The sequence below is a fragment of the Mastacembelus armatus genome, chromosome 24, assembly GCF_900324485.2.
Source record: "Mastacembelus armatus chromosome 24, fMasArm1.2, whole genome shotgun sequence".
NCBI classification, from domain to species: Eukaryota; Metazoa; Chordata; class Actinopteri; order Synbranchiformes; family Mastacembelidae; genus Mastacembelus; species Mastacembelus armatus.
In genome coordinates, this window is record NC_046656.1 from 13,286,961 (window position 1) to 13,309,650 (window position 22,690).

General features: G+C 38.1%; 2 protein-coding genes and 1 long non-coding RNA gene across 7 annotated transcripts; 2 read left to right on the forward strand and 1 right to left on the reverse strand.

Moving 5' to 3' along the window:
* Nucleotides 1-95: 95 nt before the first annotated feature.
* snx9b (sorting nexin 9b) lies at nt 96-14,518 on the reverse strand. 4 transcript variants are annotated; one of them, XM_026319446.2, is made up of 20 exons: nt 14,212-14,518; nt 12,550-12,636; nt 11,230-11,304; nt 10,195-10,326; nt 9,489-9,566; nt 8,272-8,428; nt 7,151-7,186; nt 5,861-5,999; nt 5,570-5,654; nt 5,171-5,296; nt 4,914-5,031; nt 4,704-4,834; nt 4,344-4,447; nt 4,152-4,255; nt 3,910-3,987; nt 3,651-3,727; nt 2,482-2,571; nt 1,878-1,992; nt 1,653-1,744; nt 96-1,480 (listed from the first exon to the last, which is right to left on the reverse strand). In XM_026319446.2, the coding sequence occupies exons 1-20, from the start codon at nt 14,221-14,223 to the stop codon at nt 1,433-1,435; spliced, it is 1,884 nt and encodes a 627-aa protein (XP_026175231.1). In that variant the 5' UTR covers nt 14,224-14,518; the 3' UTR covers nt 96-1,432. The 4 variants fall into 4 exon arrangements, with proteins under 4 accessions (XP_026175231.1, XP_026175234.1, XP_026175232.1 ...); XM_026319449.2 differs by lacking the exon at nt 9,489-9,566 and having other exon boundaries at nt 14,212-14,517; XM_026319447.2 differs by lacking the exon at nt 7,151-7,186 and having other exon boundaries at nt 14,212-14,517.
* Nucleotides 5,868-11,810, forward strand: LOC117152631 (uncharacterized). The gene is made up of 2 exons (XR_004463046.1): nt 5,868-6,004; nt 10,072-11,810. It is a non-coding gene; the product is annotated as an uncharacterized LOC117152631 (long non-coding RNA).
* A 1-nt stretch (nt 14,519) lies between the features above and the next one.
* Nucleotides 14,520-21,591, forward strand: moxd1l (monooxygenase, DBH-like 1, like). Of its 2 annotated transcripts, XM_026319452.1 has the most exons (14): nt 14,520-14,550; nt 16,443-16,675; nt 16,858-17,004; nt 17,933-18,085; nt 18,171-18,254; nt 18,480-18,635; nt 18,733-18,835; nt 18,998-19,170; nt 19,275-19,363; nt 19,569-19,665; nt 19,828-19,887; nt 20,241-20,359; nt 20,473-20,536; nt 21,116-21,591. In XM_026319452.1, exons 2-14 carry the CDS (start codon nt 16,478-16,480, stop codon nt 21,272-21,274), a joined length of 1,602 nt encoding a protein of 533 aa, XP_026175237.1. In that variant the 5' UTR covers nt 14,520-14,550; nt 16,443-16,477; the 3' UTR covers nt 21,275-21,591. The 2 variants fall into 2 exon arrangements, with proteins under 2 accessions (XP_026175237.1, XP_026175236.1); XM_026319451.1 differs by lacking the exon at nt 14,520-14,550 and having other exon boundaries at nt 16,384-16,675.
* Nucleotides 21,592-22,690: the final 1,099 nt, after the last annotated feature.

The following is a 22,690-nucleotide window of genomic DNA, read 5'->3' on the forward strand; positions in this document are numbered from 1 at the left end:
GTGAGGAAATCAGAGGGTGCATAGTGTTGTACACTCTGAACAAGATGAGGTTTCTTCCAAACACACATACATGGAAAAAACAAAGCAACTCCCAATGAGTACAAATCATTGTTTAATAAATCAAACTGAATTTTTTTTTCTCCTCTCTGAGTTGCAGTATAATGTAATGCAAATACTTCTATACATAAAATAGTATTTCAATGACAAGAAGCTCCTGACAGGTTCAATATATATTATAATAATAAGAAACAGTGAACAAGATTAGACTGAAATTTAAGCAGAGTGAAAAAAAAAAAAAAAACACCTGATCAAATAGGACAAATATTCTTCAGGAGAACTAGAGTGGATTCCTGTTTGAAAATGTCTGATTTGCTAACTTTTGGTTTAAATTTACAGCGCTTAAAACAACAAATCGCAACTTGAGCATGATTTATCCCATTTTTTAATCCTCTCTCCTAAAATGTAAAGTGCAGTGGCTTTTTATGTCGGCTGGAGGGCAGCTAACTGAAGCTTTTTCTATTTTCCTCAGAGGGGCAGGGTACTTGGGCAAGACAGGAAAGAAGTGGAGCTTCTGGTGAGCTTTTGAGGAAGTGCAGGATGAATGGGAGCTAGGCACTGCCAGCAGTAGACATTCAGAGGAAACACATTTGGCTTTTCCAACTCTTCCAAGACAGTCTCTCATTCTTAAAGGGATGCTCCACTGCTTCTACTAATGCTGTCAGGCAATCATTGAACATTACAGTAATAATGTTTATAAAAGCAAAACAATTCAAATATACCCAATGCTGACTGAGAAAAAGACAGTAAAGCTCTGATACACCGTCATCGCTACATTTAGAAATGAACTCCGCAGCTGTCCCTATTGACAGAAGGAAGAATGGCTTTGGTTATTATTATCCGTACACCGCTGTGCAGTGTATTTCTGCATGTGTATAGAGCTTTTCAATTGCCATTTTAACATGGAACAAAGTTTGAAAAACTGCAAAGTATTGCTTTAAAATAATGCAATGCACAGGCATGGTTCATCTGTACAGGAATTAAATGTGTATTACATAGATAAACTCCAGGGTTTGACTCGTGCAATGAAGCAATGTAAGGGCACAAACTGTGACTCTGATGTCTACTTCTTGTGTCACAAAGTGGATCTTGGAAAGAGGCAAGGCTGCGTGTGCATAGTGTATCTTGTTCCGCTATTTAACTCTAAAAAAAAAAATCACTGATCTGAAAGGCTTTTCAGCTGCTGCACATGCTCGTCAACTGTTCGAACAGTTCTGAGAGTGGACAAAAGTAACACCATGCTGGCACGAGCAGCAGAGGAAGAGATGACGTAAGAGCGAAAGAAAAAGAGAAGTGAAATCTAACGGGAGGGAAAAGAATGCAGAATAAGCAAAACTACTTTGGATGTCATTTAATTCTGCTTGTCTGAAGACTTTCACATTGTAGTGAACTGACTGTGGGCTTGTCTCAGCTTTGCAGCAATCTGGGGATTCAAAAGAAGAAGAAAAAAAATAAAGTGTAAAGTCAGTGGGTGGTCATGATTGTTTAGTATCTAAGCACAATACAGCTGCTCCCCAGGTAATAAGGCAACAAAAAGGACAAACTACAGCAGACGGCAATTTACTGTGACAGGTAGTCGATAAAAATGCTTTTACCGTCTCGTAAAACTTGACTTGTTCCTCCAGGTACAACTGCATGACCCTGTTGTAGTCATAGATACGGTTGCTATGGAAGTGGTTCATCTCAGCTTAAAAAAAAAAAAAAGGTAAGAGGGGAAACCAGTGAGATCATGCAACACGATGATAGTGTGCAGTGTTTCTTAGTAGATTTTTTTTCTACTTCTTTACATAGTCTCTGGCTCAGAGAGTGTGGTGCCGTACCTTGTAACGCGTAAGACATAGTGCTGGCTCGTTTACCCATGGTGACTTTATCCTGAGGGGCAATTTTGCTGGTGGCCACCAGTTTGTCAGCCTCCTTCACCTTGTCTATGGCTGCCTGCGAGTATTAAAAATAAGAAGTTGATTGCTGATGGTGCAATCGTCCAGCTTGGGTTTACTGAGTACAACACTATATATAAACAATATATTAAACTGTCAATGCTTTTTAAATGCTGATAGGCTTTTTTTATTTATGAATGTAGAAATGAGAAATATGTGTCTTTCAAAATTAGTAGAATTCTTTTACTTTTCACTCAAAACCAGTTATGTAATTAGCAATAATGCAGCAGTTTACATCATTATTAAACTGTTAAACCACACAGATACTGAGTGCATCTCTATTTCGTGTGTTAAATCGGAATTTTTATTTAGCAATGTTTCAGTTTCCACTTAAATCTGACGCCTCGGGTAGGTGTGAACAGCTAGTGCATCAGGCTCCTGCTGCAGAGCCAGTTGTCCTTTGAGGAAACTGCTTAAAACAATAGTATAGGGTAGACATTGAATTTGTTTTATTTATTAAACCTTCCTATGCTGTTTCTAGATGTACCTTATGGACTCCAATGGTGTCTGGGAAGCATCCAAGAAGACCCTTGTACTCATTGTTGGTCTCCATGAGGAAGTGGAGATCTTTCTTGGGCTGGAAAAGGCACAAACACAGACACAAAGGAGAAAGATAAAAGACTACAGAAAAAGGTGAGACCCTTCAGAAAGAATCTTATTTTGGGACAAAAATTACAAAGTTAAATCCAGAACAGGATCTGAAGCTGATAAGAGAGAAGACAGCGAAACATTATGTCACTGGATTTAAATTTGAAAACAACAGCCTGAAGACCATGGATATAGTTAAATTAGCAGTACAAGGAGTTGGCAAAGGGAAAAATAGCAGAAAACACCATTTACTGATTTTTCCCTTAGTGCCTATTTGCTCAGTAACTGTATATTGAAATCCAACACCCACATTCTCCCCTTCTCCTTAAATATATAAGGGAAAGCTATGTGCAGCCTCAGTGGATAATGTATCAGATAAACTGGTTTTCTAGCCTTTTGGCACTTGAGATGAATCCAGGTCCAGAGAATGGCCTTCTCCTGCACTAAACTGTATCGCAGGCATCACTAGGCTAAATCCAACAATTCAACTGGAGCACTGACAGTATGTCTGGAGCAGCACTAGCTTACCAGATGATTCCTCCCTCTGGAAGCTGCTTGGACATAAACAACAACAACAAACAGCCCAGGTTTGACTTTAGACCATGCCACACTGATATTAGACTTGACAGAATGTTAAGTCACATTCAAACAGTAGTAGATTTCGGACATACTAGAAACATGTTTGCCTTGTTCTGTGACAGATACAGATTTCATGGAAAACTGCAACTAGGATGTAACCAATGACAGCAAGCAGGAAATGTCCACAGACATTGTAAGATTTGAATTGAATTGACACCTAAAATCGACTGTAAGACTTTTGAGATAACAGCAGTCTTAAAGTGCTGCTACACTTCCTTGCTCCTGAAGGGACAAGGGCCCAGTATATCTGGCAGGATCTGTGCTGAGCTTTAAGATGTGTGAGAATAAGAACACATGAAGACAACACTAAGATTTCCAAAGAATACCCACAGAAAAAAAAAAAAAAAAAACAGAGCCAAAAATTTATAATGCAACTCGTTGAATACTGTATTAGTTAGATTGCATTATGTCACATCAGTCAAAACATACCTGCTCTGCAACCATCTGAGCTATGTCCTCATATGTCTTCCCTGCAGCTGTTAAAGCATCAGTCAGGGTTGACTCACCTGCAGCAGAAAATTACATAAAACATTCCCATTAAACAGATACCCACATAATGAATGAATACACTGTAAGCTGTATCTACTACAGCTGTTACCTTTATGATAGATTTAAACAAAATAAAGTGAAAAAACACAACTAGAAAGCACCTGCCCTTGGGGAAATTAGAGATATTTTCATTCAGTACCTTGGTATCCGCTGCTAGTAAAGACAGTGGAGAGGTTTTGGAAGGCTTTGCCGATTCTCTGGTACTCTTTAGGCAAAGCTATGAAGAGAAGAAGCAATGAACCATAAACACACACACGGTAAAAATAAAGGTTTTTAAAGTTGACAAAATACTCCACATAAATCTTTCTTTAATATAAACAGTAATTGTGTAGGTGTGGTCACTGTGTGGGTAAAACATTTATTTAGCTTCTGTGTACATACGGCCTGTACATCTCTTCCAGTGCTCATGTCCCACTGTGAGGATTTCCTTCACACCGTCATCCATGGCTTTGGTAAACCTGCTGAACTGATCACACTTCTGTTCCCTGTGGATGAGGAGGAAACACGTTGCATGAACCAGAGCAGGTAAACTGTTTGCAATGGTCTAGAGTAAAGCTTAAAGTCAATCCTCACACTTCTATAAGATCCAGGTCTGGAGCTTCAGGCTCTATCGTGGAGAAGATCATAACACCCACCGTCTCATCCTTCTCTGCTTTTCTCTTCCCCATCTTCCAGTCCTGATCCAAATAATTATTCACTTTAATTAAGCATTATTACAAAAAAAAAAAAAAATCTCCAAACCCAAATTTTAGTTATTACAGATAATCTTGTTTAAAATGCACGTGGCTGTTTGAAGTCAAAATCAGATGTATTCAGATTTTTCATCAAACAGGCGGCTTCAGTGATAAAGGCAAGGACTTTAAATGCATAAATGGTAAAACAAGACACAATTTAAGACCTGAAGGAAGAAGTAGTAGAGGAGGCACAGCATACCTTCTCATCCTTGTAGGTGAGGAATAGCTGAAATACTTCACTGCTGGACACAACTGGATGCCTGCACATCCTGGTCATCCAGCCCTGCAACCGCTCCATACGCATCTTAATAAACTCTTCCTCAAAACGCCCTGGCATGGAGGAGAGGACATATAAGCAAACTGATAAAAAATGAAATCATATTTCAGCTTTACAGAGTCGGCCACTTACCTGTCACCTGCTTGTCTGGTAAAGAGGGTATGGGAATGGCTGACCCAAATTTGTCCAGGAGCCTCTCGTACAGCCAGTCAAAGTGCTTGTATCTGTGGTTAACTGGTCGGTTTGTGTTCTGCAAACAATTAAGATGGAGTAATAGGCATTGGTAATCATGTGCAGTGAGGAAAGTATCACTTTAACAAGATAACTATGATACTGTATGCATTCTCAGATTGACCAGTGTTAGTGTGAAAGTGCTACTAGATGCTTACACTGGGTGTGATTTGGTACTCAATGTAGCTCTTGAGGCCGTACATCTTTGAGCCTTTCTTGGGATCAGCCACAATGCAGTCTAGCTGAGATTCAGGGTACGACCAAACTGGACCAACTTCTCCGGTCTGAGCATAACAGAATGTTTAAAAACCTGCTACTCTGCATTTTACAGCATATAAACATGAGATAAAGCTGAAAAAAATCAGGAAACCATGGTAAACGATGCTGTAACATCATGAGAACACTGCAGAAATTTAACATATATCATTTCAATAAAAAGCCTCAAATACCTTTTTTATAGCTGTCATTGCAAAAATACATTGAACTTCAAAATTTTGTGGTTTGAGTTATGACACAGCATAATGTATGTAACTCAATCAGGCAGTGATGTTACTTACATAGATTGGTAGCTTGTCTTTACCCTTAGCAAACTGCTTGCACAGGAGGTAGAGCTCTGGACCAGACTTGGAAAATCCAGGGAATCTGCTCAGACAGAATTGAAAAGGATATTAAAGTTAATGCTGATTCAAGCAGGAACAGAAGAAAATAAAAAGAAGAATTCAGCATTGTTTTGTGTGACACACTCATGGAAGATGTAAACAGACTAAGAAGAACATTTTATAGTGTTTTTTACAAAACAATAACAAAAAAAAATGAATTCCATTACTGTCTTTGATTAACTTATTTACTTGTTAAGGGAGATTTTCATTGAAGTCGCATGAGCTCCTCCTCTCTGCATGGCTCCACTGTCTCCTGATTCTGACTCCACATATCCTCCAGTGGACTTCATGTCGTCCCAATCATCATCCCACTCATCATCCTCTGCTCCTGAGGTCAGATATATGCACAGACACATACAGTACATATCCTGTGCTTAACTAGCTACTATACAACATGTTAGTGTGCAAGAAACAATCTCTAAGAAGTGTGAAAATTCACAGCTGATTATAGAACAGCTTAGAGTCTATATTATTAACTAAACATTAGCAGAGTTAATTGTTTCCATTGCCTCTGATGCTGAATTTATTCTCTAAAAAAATGTTATAACATCACTGCAAAAGTGGGTTTCTGATTTTTAATTTCATAAGTTGCATATAATTCCTTTGTTTTCATGTTTGGTTAAATGTGTTTCAGACATTTACTTTCCACCATAGTTTTTGTAAAAATAGTTAAAGATTTTTTTCCAACATAATGTGAGTTAAATATTGAAGTTTGTCTTGTTTGACAAGGCAAAAAAGAGTACTAGAATTTTTTTCATCAACATGATATTGGAATATTTGTACTAGCTCAATGTGCAAAGATTATGTTGATGAAAAAAAGATCATGTATTCTTCTGCCATTTCAAAGTAAGGGGTTGCAAACATTTTCATTCAGCTGTATATGCAAAGTGAAGCCACAGCTAAAAGAAAGCAGTAACCAACCATTTCCAAAAGGTTCTTTCTAGGAGCCTACTAACTCTTTAAAGTTGTTTTCCTGCAACATTTCGATTTCCCCAATGACAGTATAACATACTCTGCCCAAAAACACATTGCACATATCAATCTGTTACAAAGCTTGGTCTCAAAACTCCAACCACCTTTTCTCAACTCTCTTTTGTCTTATTTCCTGCTGTGTTTTTATAGTGCTGTCATGCAGAACTATGTGAGATCTCACCATTTTCACACTGATATTCAGGCCTTACAAATACATTGCGTTTATCAAATGAACCAAATAATCAAGTCACATGCTTCTTTAAGTGTAGCAGTTAATCGTAACTGGCACAATCCCACTTCACAATACACTATAGTTAATGTAATGTTAATGTGAAGACATAATGTTAATATCAAGACACAACCTGCTTCACACACATGCTTTCAAGAATGCAAATCATTTCCTTAAACTGGAAACAAATGCTCCTTATGAGTACTTATTCCCAGGGCACTCACAAAAATTAGAAAAATAAATAAATAAAAGCGTCCACCAGGCAAAGCATGTGATACCTGTGTAATCAATAAGGTATGGATATGGGTAGATATCTTTGGCATGAGAGAAAGAAAGGAAAAGTATTGTTAATGCTTCTCCTCGACTTTTATTCCCTCTGTTCTGTTTTGACAAAAATAACAGCAAAATTTAAAAACCAGGTCAAGTAATTTATCCCTCTGAGTCATGGGTGAGGCTAACTTTTCCACAGTCTGGCGAAAACAGAATCATTACTTGAACTGTCCAGTTCACATACTGGAATCTCTGTAGAAGGACTGACCAGAGGTAGATGACTAAGCAGAATGACAATGTACATATTATTTTCTAATGCATCATATAGATTATGCTTCTGCTAGAAAAATAAACATATATACATGCAAATAGATAGTTCTTACTGCACCTACTACCTTTATAAACTTGCATTATAAACATTTTTGCACTTCAGGTTAGAAGGAAGGACTGGATACTGTATTCTGTCCAGAGCTACAGTGTGAAATAGCAAAACGTTAAACATTAAGGACATTTTAAAATCCCTACATAGTTTTATGTCTTTTGTTTTATGACCAAGACACTTATCACAGTTGCTGATTATCATATTCTTCACAAACATTCAGAGCATCTGAATGTCTAAAGAATTTGATTATAGCCAAAAAAATGTAATCACACAATGTGTTTACTACAACAGCAAATAAGCTCTAGTGTGATATCGCAAAAGAAGCATCCCAAAAAAAAGCTGATTCTAACACGAGACTAGGATGCTATAAAAATACTGTACAATAAAATTCACAATACAACATCGAACTGTGTTGCAGAACCTTGCTTAAACTGATTATTCGATTAACAAAAAAAAACCACCTCACACATCCTTATTTACTACACTGTTCCACAATCGCAATCATCTGCAGTGAGCTCAACCGTTACAGAAGATAAGATGACTGAAAGAGATAAAAACCAGTGTGTGAGCTTCCCACACCTGCTGCCACATTAAGACACTATACAGTCTCCGTAATAGCTTTTATTTTCTACTGTCATTTCAGTTATCTTAGCTGTGAAATAGCAGTACTGAGTACAACAACAAATATAAGTATAACATAATATTTATAAATGTGAACTTATATGCAAACTGAAAAGCTGGTCTTACCTGGACCCTGATACGCCTGGGGGTGACCGTGTGACCCCCAGGGGTCAGGAGCATTCTTCCCAGTCTGGGTGCCCTCTGGGTTGGATGCCCAGTTGTTGTTGGAGCCCCCTGAGGGATCCGTGTTCCAAACTGACCAGGGATCATTGCCGTTACTAGCCTAGAAGGGACAGAGAGAAAAACTGTGAGGTCTGGGAAAAAAAGCAAGAAAACAACAGATCATGTACAGAGAAAGAGGGAAGTCAAGGAGAAGATAGTGAAGTCCTTTACAGAAGCAGTTTTAAAACAACATGCTTGTTTGGGCACATGATGCAGAGCTAGTCTACAGCTGGGACATGTTGAGTTAATCAGCTTGGTGGTGACTGTAATAAATAAATGTATTTTAACACATGCTGCAATATGAAATATTAAAAATTATACATAATGCTGCATATTTGAAAACCGATACATGCTTACAATGATGAGCGCACACGCTCTCTCTCACACACACTAACCTTCTCAAGTCCATACACATTATTTACAGTAGTTCAGGCCAAAAATGTTACTCCATGCCATGCTTACAAACAGGCATACTGTATACACCACTTGAAAAGCTTAGACATGTAACAGTATGCATGTGTCTTTTGTAGGTTGAACACAGAACTAGCGCAGTGTCATTAAATACATCATGTAATGCACATTCACATATAGAAAAATAAGGAATGCAGTAGTTTGCAAACACTGACAGACACATCATAGTAGGAACAACACTCCAACAGCATTCTCCAAATGTAGCAGCACCTTTACTATAGATACCAAGACAACATCTTATACAAAAGTTCTGATTTATAGGAATGAATTCTAATCATCATTGGAGCTAGCATCATGGAGCTAATACATGTGTTCAAGTCTAATGATTTACCAGTGGGTTCAGTCAGTTGCATATGACATATAAAAATCACTAACTCTGATTCCTGCTTTCATTGTGGTGCTGATTCATACAGTTCAGAAAAAGGGTGTGGGAGTTGATTGGTTACATGTGGGTCTATGTGTCTGTACTGTCGTTCAAGGTAAATGGAGAAGATGAGATCATGCTTTCTTGCAGGCAGTGGGAGGGGGAATTTGTCAAAGCAGACCAATCAGAGAAAAAGGGGGCATTAGGGCAGAAAATGGGTGAGTATGGCAGGGCCTGGGTTCATGCCTCTGACAACGCCCACCCACCACCCCTAAGTGGTGGTTACCTCATCAGGGGACGAAAGGTAGGGGGAAACTGGGGTGTCGGGGGTGTCTGGCTGGGGACTCAAACCCCCAGTATCCACCTTGAGGGGAAAAGAAGGTGACATCATCACAGAGCACTGACAGTGAAGGTTTATGGGATAAGATAAAACAATGCTGGTTATAGATATGTTTGCGTGCATGTCAGCAACAATGTGGGTGAAAGAGAGAGAGAGAGAGAGAGAGAGAGAGGGAGAACATGAGGGATGATGGCTGACACATTTCCTGCCTTGACTCAACCACTTACTGTGCCCAAATTTCTACTGACCCAGCACTACGCTTGCTCTTGTGGAACTTCCTGCTGTAGTTGTTCTTGCAAACAACTACAGATTTATCTGAATCAATCTTCTCTGTGTTCTATTTTACTAGACTAAACACCTGCACCACTACTAAATGACGTGACCACGGTGCAAATCTTCCACAACAGCTTGTATCACTTCTGCATCTTTGAGGTTCACACAAAAATGACTTCTGCTTTTTCTTTTTCTTTACCGGCACTCCATCACACATTATTGTACCTTTTATATTTATGCTTTCTTCCCCACCCAGCACTGGCCTTTTGTCTTCAGAGAGGTCAGTGATGTAATTTACTTTAACAATTAATAGATCAATAAACAGATACAAACAAACATTTGATATCAAGTTCAATAAACACATGCACCTATTTATTACCTGGTTTTGTGCAGGTGCTGATGTGGGAGCGTAGGCATCAAAGAAGGACAGGTCAGGAGATGCAACATTTCCTACACTTAGAGCAGGGCCTGAGGTTCCTGCTCCTGGGAATGATGGAAGCGCCTTACTGAACTGCAATCAGGGGAGTAAAAGATCAGAAACAGTCCTATTAGAAATAATCCAGATATTCCAGTGCGATCTGATTACTTTTAAAGGTGCATTCTTCCTCGGTTATGTGATCGTGATTTCTTGGTATTTCCTGATTTTGTAAAGTGTTTCAGTTTCTCAATTTATCCAAAATGTGTTTTACTGCATGTCAGGTAACAAATACAGCACCCAGTCCTGCCGGCCCTTTTTTCTTTTTTTAGATCTTATTTTTCTTAGCAGAGTGCACTGAAATAGAAGCCAAGTTTCTTGAGAAACAGGCTGTGTCCTGATGTTTTTCATTAGTTGTTACATAAGCTACAAGCGCAGTTGTCATCAGTGGGTTCTTATGATTTGGACACAGAATCAAAACAATCTAGAGGGAGCTGGGGAGGAGGTAACTTTAGTTCAGACAAACACACACACAGACACCACATTGTGAGATGTTGCCGTATGTTTAAAGGCTTGAGGCTTAACTGTTGCACAGGCTTCATTGACTTTACTTTTAATCAAACTCTTTTCTGTGCCTCTCTGTGAATGTCTTTGAAATGAATCATGATAGAGTCAAAGTTACTGGATCCAACTGGACATAGACACGCAACAACCAAATCAGCAAAACCCTGATAAAGTCACATCCTGTTGGGACTTTACTTTCAGGCAAGAGAGCACAGTGTGCAGTCACAGCACACTTGTATCCTTTTCTACAATGAGAATTATCTGACAGGTAGTGGTACTGAGAGGTTACATGTCTGACATGGTTGGTGCATATGGTGCTTCTTAACCTCAAAACATGATAGCTGATGGCTTTGTTGACTAATTTTAAATTCACTGAAAACACAGTGCAGGATGCGAGAGAGATGAGATGCTGAAATCATCACCACACTCTCTTACCTCGATGTAGTCTTCTGGCACCAGTCCAACCTCCCCTCTGGAGTTCTGTGCTTCGATCCAGCCACCTCCAATATTCTGAAATACAGTGAGACCCCACAGGATGTTAGCATGAGTAAGCAAAGCTGGCTAAGGCCTGCACAGCATATGGTTCTGTATCATCCACACACAAAGAACAGGTTACAGGAAGAAAGTCTAATTAAAAGAAAAAGTGGTAACTCTAGAACCCACATTTATGTGCAGCTGGTGAGTAATCAGATTACTGCTCTTCTTTGTACTGTATTTTGGAATTGTGTTGCCAAATAAAGGCTACTGGACTCAGAGCAAGAGAGCAAACCTTGTTTTGTTGCAGGGCATAAATAAGCAGTAAGTGAAAACCAAACATGTAAACAGATTTATTTCAGTTCATGTTCCGTTGTGGGTTTAGTTCATTCTGAGGTAGGGACAAAATTTCTAGAGGCACTGCCGTTCCCTTTGATTCCACTGCTCTTGTGCAACAACCATACTCACTAATATCACATGAAGTGTCTGATATTAACATGCACTTGTTCAGAAATATCTAATAAATTAGACTTCTCCAGAAAGTCACTGTTACTGTAACTGTGTTTGTCTTAATTCATTATCACAATTAAGAAAAACAGCTTCCAGCTATTTACAGGCTGTTTAAGGATTCAGCTTGGAGCAAAAAACTGACAATAACCAGGTTACCAAAGTATTTGTAAATACAAAGGAATCTCTCGGGCCAAATTCTTCCACAGTCACTTTATTCAATGCATAAACAAATATCCTGTTTTTCCTGATACAGTCGGCCTTGACTGGCATACGACAGACTTAGACTAGAAAACTATGTAGGTCAGCTCACTGTGTGTGTGACCTTTGAACTGCTGGCGACTAGTTGTATTGACATCATCCTCTCTTTTTTTCCCCTTTTGTCCTTCCTGTGTATTTGTCACACTCATGGACAACCTAAGATCATGTGAGCTGGACATTTATTGTATAGGATGGTTTTTAATGACTAAGTGACAGAGAGAGCCTTAAGAGAATTGAAATTCAACACAAAGCTGTTATGGTTATCTAGTTCTAAAAACTGAAGCAGAAATATAAATGTTAAACCATATACACAAAACTGATACTAGTAACGAAAGCATCAAAACTGAATAAAGATTTAACAAATAAATGGAAGTGAAAACAAGAAAGATAAGAATGAAAACAATGTGCTGCTAGTATAAAATTCACACAGACACAGAAGCATTGCAGCACGAGTTCCTAGGATCCAGTGACAGCAGGTAATGGGAATGTAGAGGAACACTAATGTGTATTTACCTGGTTGGTGATAGTGACAGTCTCTCCTTCTTTTACTGTTAACTCATTATTTCCAGGTTCAGCTGTGAAGTCATATAAAACCTGTGCCTGAACAAGAAAAACACACACATATACAAGGTTTAATGCTTGTTTTTTTTTTTTTTTTAAGCCAACACATAAACATACAGGTATATACTGTATAGGTATATAAATGTGCACACACACTCATTATAGCATCCACAGTACTCTTATGAAAATCATGAGTAGGAAATGAAAGTACACTAAAACAAGCCCAACTTGTTCATCAGGGCCTATTATGCTGGTTATTTATCAAGTTAAAACAAGGCTATAACTATTATGTCACCTGGCTCATTTCAGTACAGTAGCCTGCAGTTCTTCTCATACTGCTGCACCATCCACTAATCTGTCCTTCCCCCAGGGTCTCAGAGAGTCACACACTCAACCGTGAGAAGCGATAGGAGTTAAAACTCTAAACATGTCTCTGCTTTTCACAGCTGTTTATTTAAACCTACACAGGTTTGACTATCCAAACTCATTTGTATTGCCACTGCTTATCCAAATGAAAAAGTCAATATGCCATGTGTTATCATATTCATGGTGTGAACATCCACTCCTAGGGTATTTGCCCCTCCTTGAACAGACATTTTAGTGTCTGCCGTCTCCCAGGAGTCAAGCAAGCTGGATGATGTTTTTAAACAGGAAACACTTGAGAAAAAGAGTCATGCTCAAGAGTCATTTTGATGCAGTGAAAGCACTTTGTTTCCGAGTCGGTGTGGGCCAAAGATGAGTTAGTCTTTCCAGCAAGAGGGGTTGTGTATCTTGATGGCATGTTGTGATGTGCGCAATCGTTTAAAATTAAAGGCCCCTTTGCACTCAGAAATGTGGTTTGCTTATCGTTAGTTGGCCTTCACAGTGCTTCACCGAAAGGCTGTTTCCACATCGATCTGGTAATAGAGTTATAAACTCAAATTAAGCCTTAGTTTACACAAAGGACTTTGTAAAATCACAAACAGCCTGGAAGGTCATAGGTCAGCATACACAAATCTGAAGTGTAAACCTAAAGCCAACAGAGCACAGACTATAACCGAACACTTGCAGATTCATGGACCTTTATTTCAATGAGGTAGAAAGAAATGCACATTTGAAATGCTTCTCGGGGGGGAAAAACAGAATAGAGCTACATTTTAATATGCTTTAAAACACACTTAGGGAGGAAAATTAACTTTGTTAATCTAGAACAACAAACAAAACTGTAATCAAGTGAGTGAAAAAAAAAAATCACTCAGCCGCTAAAGACTACATTTCCCAGAATTCCACGGTAGCAGCAATGACCCGCATTGGAAAGGTAGTAAAAATGTCACAAGACACTCTGTTAATGAGACACATTTTCCATGTAGACCAGCGAAAACCTTGGTTTCACCTTCTCTGCATACACATGTAATGTTTACGCTCCTAAATGTTTTGGACTAGAAATATGTAACTTTTCCTCTGACGTGTTCGCCTTAAACCTAATGCGAGGAACTACAGCCCTGTCTGCGCTTCTACAAGTCCGCGGCTCGCATTTGTCGTAAAAGAAAAGAAAAACAACTGTAAGGAGACACCCGAGGAGACGAAACACCCTGGTTAGCGTCGAAACAAGCACAGAAACCCTCTCAGACCTACCTTTAGCGCCATTGTCCAAGCATGGATCAGTCATTACACAAACAGGCCCTGCGGTTTTCGGGATTTTCAACCCTCAGCTGGACATTTCCTCCGCGGCGTTTCAACCGAAGTAGTAGAAAACTCAGTAATTCTTCCCGATGGAGAGTCGCCGCCGCACAGACTACTTCAACACATTACTAAAAACTGACTAACTTTAATAAAAAAATACAAAAAAAACTCTCAAAATGTGACAAAAAGTCGGCGGGTTCGATACTATTTCGGTGCGACTGTAAGTTTGAACCGTGTAGAGCAGTGACAGCAGGGAGGGAGTGACCTGCAGCACCGAGAGAAACCGGAAAGGTAGGCTCGGTCCGATAGGGCATAAGACTGGTTAGAAAGTAAAGCTCATCGAAGTTAGAGATCGACCCACCAACAGACATATGTGAGGAAAAGATTATAGGATAGACACATAAAGTAGCATAACACCAATGGAAACTGTTTACATAACTAAAACCAAAAGTATTATTAGTAGTGTTTCAACAGTAAGGCAGATATGTCCTGTAAAACAATAAACGCTATCAAAAATGTTCTTTTTATAAAATATCCTAAATATTTAAATTCGACATATAGTTTGTTTTCTTTTGGTTACTAAGCTATTTTACGAATTACATAAACTCTTTTCTGAGTTTTAGACTACATCGGGTTCTAGTTGGTCTTTAGTTTGACTCTAACCAATGGTCATAAAGGTCCAGTCTGATTTTTTTTCATGACCAGGCAGCTTCTCATTATGAGGTGGTGCGTTTACTGACAATGTTGTTGACACCTCACAGCTGGGGCAACGGCTCAAAGGGAGTGACCCTGAACTAATTTCTTTTACCTAAGTCGACCTCTACTGGGCTTAATGTGATAATACATTTTTTCACATACAGTCAATTGCCAGTTTACTAGTTTCGTTGCTACCACTGATTATTCTGTCAGACTTCGTATTCATTTGGGTAGAGACACTTGCCAGTATAATGTAATTCATTTCCCCACAGTCTCTAACTACATCATTTAAAATGACCAAACAGGTGAATTAACACACATCCATGTACTAATATGGATCCTGCAATAGATCCGACCTTTTTTTCGAGAACTGTTTTAGAGAGGTGTTAATTCAACTGTAAACATCTCAACAAATCAATGCTCAGAAAAGAAGAAAAAAACACAGCAGTAATAACAGTCTGTTTTTTTTCTGTCCACACCCTAATTATCTGTCTCTGTTGTACAAAACTAGAAAACACTCAGTGTCTTAAAGAAAATGAAAGGGTCAAGCTTTCAATGTGCATCAAAAGAGCCTAAATAAGAAAAACAGAAGAGACAAAAAACAAGTTATAATATAATAATAAATATACTGTATAGAGACAGAATATTATTTCAATATAAATGATTGAAGTGTCATCTGATATATCATAGAAATATGAGCTACAAAAATTCAACACTGAATTTTAATGCTGAGGCTTTGACCACAAGTCTAATAATGATGAATTCATTTAGCACCAAATCACTAAAATCATCTCAAGGCACTTTACATAGAAACCCAACAATAAGCATTCATATTCCTATCAGACAATAGGAATCAAGTGTTTTAGAAATGATAAGGTGATGAGAGAGACGGGACAAGAGGCACCTCACTGTGGCCGGAAAAGATACACCTTTCATTCCTGCTCCCCCCAGTCACGGTCTCGTACAACACGTGAGCCAGCAGTGGTCTTTCTTTCTCTGCCAATTGAAGAAAACTGGTGTAACCGGTTGATATCAGTGAGGGTGGAACTGAGTAGGGGTACAGTGCATCTGCGGTGAATCCCACATCTTATCTGACCAAAAGCCACAGGACAGAAAGAGGGTATAAGTGTCTAGTGATATGAAAAGACCAGCTCTCACTAGAAGGCTCAAGATTTTTTATTGACGGCAAACTTACAGATTAATCCCTGAGAGACTAAGTTTTGAAGAATCCTTGAGTTTCAGTCAAATTGAACACAAACGGGCTCCGTGAGCTAACAAAGTGCTATAGGTAGTTTTCAGTGGAAAAGGGCGCATTGGTAAATGACTAAGCAAATTTTTTTTTGCCTGTATCACTTGAGGTGTGCAGGTGTGTCCGAGGAGGGTGGGAGGGTTTGGGCAGCTCTAAATGCAGTGAGCTCAGTTTGAAGATTGCCAATTTCACAGAGACATCATGCGCGCTCTTCTGCCTCTCCTCTCCCTGTTCCTAGCCTGGACGACAGTAGCTGGGGCAGTGGACTCTGTTATGCCCTTCATGGTGTACCTGGACCCGGGCAAAATGGTCTGCCTGCACTGGGGCTTTGATGCTGTACTAGGGAACATCACATTCAAACTGGTAGTCAACACTACAGGCTGGGTAGGCTTTGGCTTGAGTCCGAATGGAGGAATGACCGGGGCCGATATTGTCATGGGGGGACTTGGACCCCGTGGAAGCTACTTCTCAGTAAGCATTTATCACATATTTAACTACAAACATAACAGTTTGTTTTATGTTTTTTCCATATTGAATATTAGAAGCAAGCTGGCTTAAGTTTAGCTTTTCATGCTCAGCTACAAACACGTAACACAATTTTAGGCCCCTACCAGATTCTTCTGTCTGAAAGGTCTGTCTTTTTTATTCCTTAGGATTATTATGCCACAGACGAAACTATGCCTTTGGTGGATACGCAGCAGAGCTACACTCTCCTGTCTGTGGCTGAAACTAACGGTCAAACCATCATGACATTTGAGAGGACTATGTCAACATGCGACCCCCAAGACCTTTCCATCACTGTAAGAAATGTTATTTTCTTCCTGGCCTATTCTGTGTGTACTCTAGGGATCAGCTGCAACTGTGGTTAAGGTACTTCAAAGGCACAATGTTAATATTATTTTAGATAAAAATCCTGATGAAGAGGCACCTGCAATTATGGCCCAGTAGTTGAGTTGGTTTAAATAATATTTTGGTTGTGGTTTCTTTCAATACAGTCACATTGTATTAAATGAGTAATTGAAATGAGAAATGGTGTATACATTTTTACTGTAATGCCAGAAAACTATCAGCTTTAACAGAACAATATCAAACTAACGAACCGTGTTGTGTAAGACATGGAGGAACATTATCCAACCCTAGGAGGCTGCTGTTGGTAAGAATAACATGGCTACAGGTCAACACGCCTCATTAACTGATTATACCTCACTTAATGTTTGTTTGTTGTCATAGACCATGGAGATTAAGTCTGAATCACTAGCTCACTGTCTTTGTTGTGCTTTGTCTTCATTGTTGTTGCTCATAATTAGTAATGTTATACTGCTTTGTACTGTTGATCAAATTCTGTATTTAAAGCTCAGGTTTCCTGCTTGTAACCATGTAAACTTTGTCATAGGAGCTTTTTTTTTCAGTTCACTGGAATGTTCCTGTACATTGAATTCGATTGTGTGTTTTCAGATATGAATACAATGGAAACAAAGCACACAGAAGAACTAGTTTTTTTTTCATTGAACACCTGAAATGCTATACATTTCTAATTATAATGTATGTGTTGACATTGTAGTTGCACACAGTAAACGAACACAGCAAAGCCTCCTCATTAAACTGTCACTGTCTGCCCCTTGAATTTTCAAAATGAATCGTTTTTTAACATATATAAAATGAGACTTTTACATTTAAGAATAGAATGAAAAGTTTTAGTTTGTCTCTTTCTTTCCATCTTTCTCATAGACTCAACCCATTAAGCTGATCTATGCCTATGGATTAACAGATGAGATCACTTACCATTCTACTCGCAGAGGCACCTTGGAGGTCAACCTTCTGAACTATTTGCCCAAGATGTCCATGTCCAATTCCACATATCTTAGTGTCAAAGTGGACAATGTAAGAATGACTAAAAACCGATGTTGTATGATAATGATAAATAAAGCTTTTTTTTTTTTTTTACTTTTAAGTTTGTGTTTTGCAGATCTCCATCCCTCCTGTTAAGACCTACTACCACTGCAAGGTCATGTCCTTTCCTACCTTAACTACAAAACATCATATATACCAGGTAATCATCCAGCCTTCATATTACTTCTTACTTACTAATGTCACAAAGGTAATTGTCATTCATTCATTCTTAACTGCAGGACAGTAGACATCACATATAAAAAAGTCCATATAGTGAAAATTGATTGTAAAAATGAACTAAAATCAAGCTGCTTTTCATATTCATATTATTATTTCCAGTCCCATCATTTATTACTTTTAACTTTCTTTGTCAAATCTCTTTCAGATTGAACCAGCGATTGAAAACTATGACATTGTTCATCACTTGCTCCTCTACAAGTGCCCTCCTTTTGTGACACAAGGATATAGCAAGCCATGCTACAGCGGTGACATAGGGGATGTCTGCTTTGGTGTAGTGGCTGTATGGGGAGTGGGAGGAGGGGTGAGGGAGAATCAAGTGACAATACTCCATCTTTGACTTCTTAGATTTATTTTGTTTTATACTGATTTGTTCTCCAATTTATTCCTGAACCCTTAAGGTATTTGACCTTCCAGAACATGCAGGTCTTCCAGTTGGAGGAGAGCCCACTCCCGTATTTTATAGGCTGGAAGTCCATTACAATAATCCAAGCCTGCAAACAGGTAAATATTCTGTGAAGGATTTAAAGGACTTGAAATGACCAATTAGTTGATCGGCAACATTTCCATCCATCCATTACCAATAAAGCAATAAAGCAATGGTCTGTGCTCACTATCATTTTTTTCTATTTAACTTTTTTTAAACTTCTGTCTCTCTTTGTATAGGAAGGACAGACAGCTCAGGACTAAGACTGCACTACACAAACCGGTTGCGGCAGTATGATGCAGGCATCCTAACTACTGGTGTGCTTATGCTTAGTAGTTTAGAGTATACCATCCCTCCAAAAACCCCTTCGTTCCACACCTATGGGGTGTGCAACACTAGTCTCTTTTCTCCGGTATGCAGTGGTTCATTATAGGTTCCAAACAACAGGAGTGGTTATTAGAGACAATTACATTTTAATTGTCTGTGTTCCTGATAGTCTTTGCTTTCTATTTCTAGCTTATGAATCCTGTCCCTGAGTTTCATGTTTTTGCTGTGATGTTGCACACTCATTTGGCTGGGAGGAGAATAAGAGTTGGGCACTATAGGTAAGACAGAAAGAATGGGAATTTGTTTTATATATAACATGAAGAATTGAAAAAAAAGTACAATCATTTGACTATTTTTGTTAAATCAGTATATAAGAACTGTAAAACTCCCATTTTTGAGGTTTGATGCCAGTTATACATTGGACATATTGTTTCTTTGTAAACACACTGTTAATCTAATTTCATACCTTCGACGTCGCTGTAGAAATGGAAAGCAGATTGACTTTGTGGCCTTCGATGAAAACTATAACTTTGAGATTCAGCATTTCTTCAATTTTGGAAACTTCAAGACCATCAAACCGGTAGGCTTACATTGCCTCCATGTCCATGTACAGTACTGAATTATGCCTTTATGTTAAAAGGCAACTTTTAAGTAAGATACTCATTGTTTAGGCTATTTAAATACTGTATATAATATTAACAGTGCTCTATAATTCATGATGGCACATTACTTGTCTTCCAAGGGTGATGAGATTGCAGTGGAATGCAGCTTCAATACTACTGATCGCAGTGGAGTTACTAAGGTGGGTAAATACTGAATGTACAGATTGAGGAAATAAATATATATATAGGCCAAACCATATATTAATCACTTTCTCCTTTTCTATCTCCAGAACTGGGGATTTAACTCAAAACCCTATGAATAAACATGAAGTATTATTGAAGTATAATGTTCCTTCCTTTACAAAACAATGCAATAAATATATTTAATATAAACTGAGTCAACAGAATACACAGCGTAGAAACTACATTATAATGGCCTATTAGAGCGTCTGCTATTCCTTTGGTGTCATATGCTCTGCTTTAAATTCATCCATAGGTATAAAGAAAATCTAACTCTGTAGAGCTCGTTATGTTTCACATTTTCCTCTTACAGATGGGGTTAGCAACTACTGATGAGATGTGCCTGGCCTTCCTAGTCCACTACCCTGCAGTCAGTATCGCTACATGCCTTAGCCACCCATTGACAATGGGACTACCGAACACAAGCTACGAGTGAGACCCAATGCAATCCTTCCCTTGATATTCCTGCTGAGACTGAATCTAGCACCAGTTCTACTACATAATGTGAAATTTTCTTTAAGTAACTTTATTTTCATTTCTGACAGACTGTCTGGCTATGAGAATATGTTAAAGCTAGTACCGCAATATCAAGTGGTCACTGATGACAAAGTAAGTAACAGTTTGAAATGTCTGATAGTGTACTTTCTTTTTATCACTCATCTTTCTAATATAATATCAACCCATTACTAATTAAAAATCAGTCTGTGAACTGACAAAATTTTTTTTTTATTGGATTATTTTTTACGTCAGTAGTCTTTGATGCCCTTTTGTGGCATATTGTGTTACTGTTTTATGTCTTTAGTGTCATTTAAAATGTTTCTCTTATTCTCATTTCTTCAGTTTTGTCACTTTGTGTTACTGGAAACGTTTTGACTGTTTACATCTAATTTTAATGTTACATTTTTAGTTATGTTACAGTTTTAGTAGTCAGTCATCTGCTAAAGAGCTGTATCTATCAGAGACACCATTATCTTTGTGCTGCTTTGAACGTGTGCAATATATGATTCTATCCAATTTATTTAGGTAATGATTTCAAAATGTATCAAAGTAAAGAAGTCAAAGTCTTAATTAATCTTCCTGTATGTGTATGTGACATTGATTTTGACATCACAGCTGATGACTTTGGTGTTTGTCTGATGCTTGTTTTCTGCAGGGATCATTAAAAAACTGATATTTTCTTTTGCACAGAGCAATTCCAGCTATAATCCACGTGGCATCATCAGGGAGATGATGAAGACTCCGACCACCTCTTGTAGGAATAATGCACCAAGCAGATTCTGCATTTCATCATGGATCCCAAAGGCAGCAGGAATTATACTTTTGCTACTCTGGCTTGCAATAATATAATGTGGTTGGATGGCCCATAGAGCCAATCAATCGCAATTAAGAAAAATCATCTTCAGTTTGTATCTTTTCAAAGCATATATTTTCTCTTTGGTAATTAATTGGTAATCACGGTGTCCTATTATTTAGCAACAGTTGTATTGATTATTATTATTCAGATTTACCAAGCTGTCTTTCTTTAATTTCAGCTTCATGAAAACACAGATCATTGGCCATATATTATATATAACTTTCATATAACTATACTCTTAAAGTATATAGCCGTGGGATAGTTTTACCATATATTAAATTTAAAGGAAAAACCTTTAATACATTTAGTTTGGCAATATAATCATATAATCATACATAATGTAGTGTAACAGTATAAATTTGTAAATTGTGAAAAATTCATGTTACAAATCAATGAACAGGACAAACACATTTTAGATGATTACTGTGTGAATATGAATTTCAATAAATTACACAAAAACATCCATTCTTGTGCTGTTAAATTACACTTTGAACATTAGACCTCTGACTTACAAACCACAGATGTTTGTAATGAGATAAACATCAGCTCTGTTCTATTTAAAAGATGCCTTCATTATGGGTGCCAGGAGGCTTCAACAAAGAGACTGATACCTAATTTGTGAAGATATCCAATAAAATGAAGGATTAATGGTGTGTTAGAAACAGCCCTTATCTGTATTTTGGACAAGAATCTTTTTAATCCTTCCTCCCTGAGAGCAGTGTGATTTTAACCACCTCACAAAAGTAAATCCTGTCACTAAAATAAGTACATTTCCTGAAAGAAGACAACATTTTAATGTATAATTATTTCTGAAAGCTGACAAAAGAAGAAAAGCTGACAGACAAAAAAAAAGTGTCAAAAGTTGAAGGGGAGAGGCTAGAGTTCAAACTACAATGAAGAAGTCGAAAAATTACCCAAAATTATTAAAACTTTAACTGCCTCAAATCAAAAGTATAAAAGGTATTAAGAAACTGACCTAGAGTAAAAAAAAAAAAAAGTTTAGTCTCTAGACCCATTTAAAGTTTAAATTATGTTACTAGCCTAAAGTATGAAAAGTTCTACCCATTGAAAATGATTATTAAAATGTTAAATAAAATAAAAACTATAATAAAAGACTACTTATATATATGTTATGCCATTTTTGTGCATGCCATTTTTGTGCTTTTTTTAATGGTGATGACAAATAAGGAAATATCTATCATCTATTGATTCTTATGCTTGTACGGGGGAAACATATAGAAAAACAGAGTCAGGAGATTTGCATTACCATGGATGCAGCGTTATTTACTCCACAGAGCACAGGCCTGCTACCTGGCAAGTGCCCTGACATCCCCCTGGGAGCCGAGGAGGCAGCGAAGAGGCTGCAGCAGACATTAATGCGGGCAGCTTCTCAGGCTTTCCGCTGGGGG